Here is a 3,137-nt window from a genome sequence, read left to right on the forward strand (position 1 = left end):
CGTGTCATTTTAAAAACGATTTATTCTAATTGTTGGACGTTTTAGTCGACATAATGTCAATTAATTTCAGTCACATCCCATTTATTGCCTCATATAGTACGTAACCCATAGTAAACGTAAATCATTCACTGCCGTGTGCGCAAACATAAAGCTGGTCTTACTATATATGTGTCTGCATGACATCCGATTGCTTCATCATTTCCCAACAGCCAAATCAGTAAAACAGTATTACTTTGCAACAGATTAAAAGTCACACCCCTGTACAGGGCAGCCTAATCAATGTCAATGCAGAAACCATCTCTGCGTTTGAGAGGATCAGCCTCAGCAAGGCACTGTGCAGATTGGCTGATATTGATCACAGAATCGGGGCTTATTTCTTTACCAAAGGTGATTTGTAAATATGATATGTGCAGCCCATTTAATGCTCAAACTAACCGACCCTCTCAAACGCAAAGATTCACTGACTGTCTAGAGATTAGTCGTATTTTCCCCTCTAAATTCGTGGGTGCAAAAGTAACTTTTAAACTAGAAATAACTTGCAAATGACATGTGCATGGTATTCATTTTCCAACAATAACAACATAGCAATGGAAATGTCTTACAGTTCTGCTAATGTCACGAATGTTTGTGATCATTGGACCAAGCAAATAACACCTCTCTCCAAAACTCGTATCCATCTAGTCCGATTTGAGTCACTGAGATATCTTCGTTTAGTCTAGTTTTAGTCAACAAAAATGAAAACATATTGTCGTTTAGTTATCGTCTATTAAATCGTCTATTAAATCAGTGATCGTCTCGTCTTTTGGCACAGAAAATTGAAATGAACGCTGGTCTGAAGGCAACATTGCATCAGCCCAATGGATATAGGCTACTACTCACCCTTGGAGAGCGCGCACACACACAATCCACATGTAATCAATAGGAACACTTTAATCATGTTGTATATCGTTCCCTCGCGCTGGAAAAAGTATTCAAGACGAAAAATAGAACAGTTAGTCCTGATTCTCCAGAGATGTCAGCTACACAGCAACAGCGCACTCCTGGATGCTGATGCGTAGCATGGATGAAGATAAGTGGGGATGGTTTCCTGAGGATAGTTGAGGGAGATGACGCTATTATACTAGGACACCGCTCCTTACTCCAGTGCAACGTTTTCCCATTGTACTCCTGGGCACAGACTTATACAGTTCCCACAGCGACCGGATAACGGGCTTCCTCTGACGTCCATTGACACACCCATGCACGACGCGTAATGTCCGATTCCCACTCGTTGGGATGTGTTCTTTCTTTCTGCATTTACTGTTAATGAACGCTAATTAAAACAGTCAATACTTGTCTTATTCCATTACGGAGTCCCTGCTCGACCCACTGTCACTAGATCACGTGTTCCCCCTAAAGCACCTGGAACAAGACACCACTGTTGACTGTGACTGATCATCATCGTCAGACCTCTGCAGGGTGCCTCGCCATGCGTAAAAATGGACCCGCGGTCTGGGTGCGGTTGAAGTTGCACGTAGGCACCCAAGATTTAACCCAGGCAGTGGCACGTAGGCACCCAAGATTTTCCCTAACCCTATTGGAACCAATTCTGTATTACAGTGTAAACATAACGGTTGAATAACTTAACGGAACACTGCATGCAATGGTTGTTCACTCTCTTGGAGAGCTTGGACATGTAAGAGTTTCCATAACTGGACAAACAGATACCTAGTATTAAAACGCAGATAACTTTGAACTGGGATACTCATCATTTCAAAGTCTGATCTCAACCCCATGAGGTCCATCTAGAAGTCAAGCATGGTGGCTGCATGCATGTTGGTGGGTGTATGCATGGTGGTGGGTGTATGCATGTTGGTGGGTGTATGCATGGTGGTGGGTGTATGCATGGTGGGTGTATGCATGATGGTGGGTGTATGCATGGTGGGTGTATGCATGTTGGTGGGTGTATGCATGTTGGTGGGTGTATGCATGGTGGGTGTATGCATGGTGGGTGTATGCATGTTGGTGGATGTATGCATGGTGTACACCAGTATCAGTGTGGTGGTATCATAGTGAAACTGTTTGTGAGTCATTAATGCATATGAGTTAATGATCACACTGACACTGCTTGGTATGCACATCACACTTTGTCATGTGACAATGACTGTAGCCTCTCTGACTGTAATGAATGTAGCCTATTACAACAAGGAGTTGGGAAATAGGGGCACTGCTCTTCCATCTTATTCCATTATACCTGGAAACCTTTTCATACAGTCATTAGTCCAGTAAATTAGTTCAAACTACGACTGACATATAGGTCTGTATGAATCAGATTGTACATACAGTGCATTCGGAAAGTATTCAGACCCCTTAACTTTTTCCACATTTTGTTGTGTTATAGACTCAATTTGAAATGGATTAAATTAAAATAATTTCCCATCAATCCACACAAAATACCCCAGAATGACAAAGTGAAAACACGTTTTTTGAGATTTCAGTAAATTTATTAAAATTGAAATACAAGAAATACCCCATAGTATTCAGACCCTTTGCTATGACTTAAAATGAGCTAAAATGCAAAAATGTCATCACCAAATGACTCAATAAGTTGAATTGAGTCCATCTTAATGCAAGAACAATAGTTCATGTAATTTTGGAATGAATGTCTTTGTTTTTATTGGGTCTCTGATTTGCATAGGAATCAATTACACACTGTATGTGTTACACATTAGGATGTCACTACCAACTCAGCAAATGTTATAATTTTCTCTTGATCCTGACAAACTCCTCAGTCCCTGCCACTGACAAATATACCCATAACTTGATGCAGCTTCCACTATTCACACGAGAGATGGTGCAGAAACTGCATTGCATGTGCTAGATTTGCACTAAACTTAATGCTTTGTAGTAAAACCAAATATACACATTTCCAGCCACTTTCTTTGCTGTATCACTTGAATTCATTGTTGCAAATACAATTATGGATATGAGATAGATTATTTTTCCATTAAGGGATTCTTTTTGGCCACTTGGTTATAGACCAATTTTGTAGAGTGACTGAGATTGTCCCATCGACATGTAAACAGTCCTCTCCACCATTGCATTTGGAAGATTTTAGTAAGTCTCCCTGGGCCTCAGGGTCGCATTCCTGAGCAGTT

The 3,137-nt window shown here is 40.9% G+C and overlaps 1 protein-coding gene across 1 annotated transcript in view; it reads right to left on the minus strand.

The window, feature by feature from the left end:
• Nucleotides 1-1,084, minus strand: part of flt1 (fms related receptor tyrosine kinase 1) — a 16,487-nt gene extending 15,403 nt beyond the window's left edge. Inside the window, exon 1 of the mRNA XM_080543596.1 lies at nucleotides 880-1,084. Within this exon, the coding sequence (XP_080399722.1) occupies nucleotides 880-937 (58 nt within the window). The 5' untranslated portion in view covers nucleotides 938-1,084. The remainder of the gene's footprint in view (nucleotides 1-879) is intronic.
• Nucleotides 1,085-3,137: the final 2,053 nt, after the last annotated feature.

The sequence above is a fragment of the Nansenia antarctica genome (genome assembly GCF_963989245.1).
Source record: "Nansenia antarctica genome assembly, chromosome: 12".
Lineage (NCBI taxonomy): Eukaryota > Metazoa > Chordata > Actinopteri > Argentiniformes > Microstomatidae > Nansenia > Nansenia antarctica.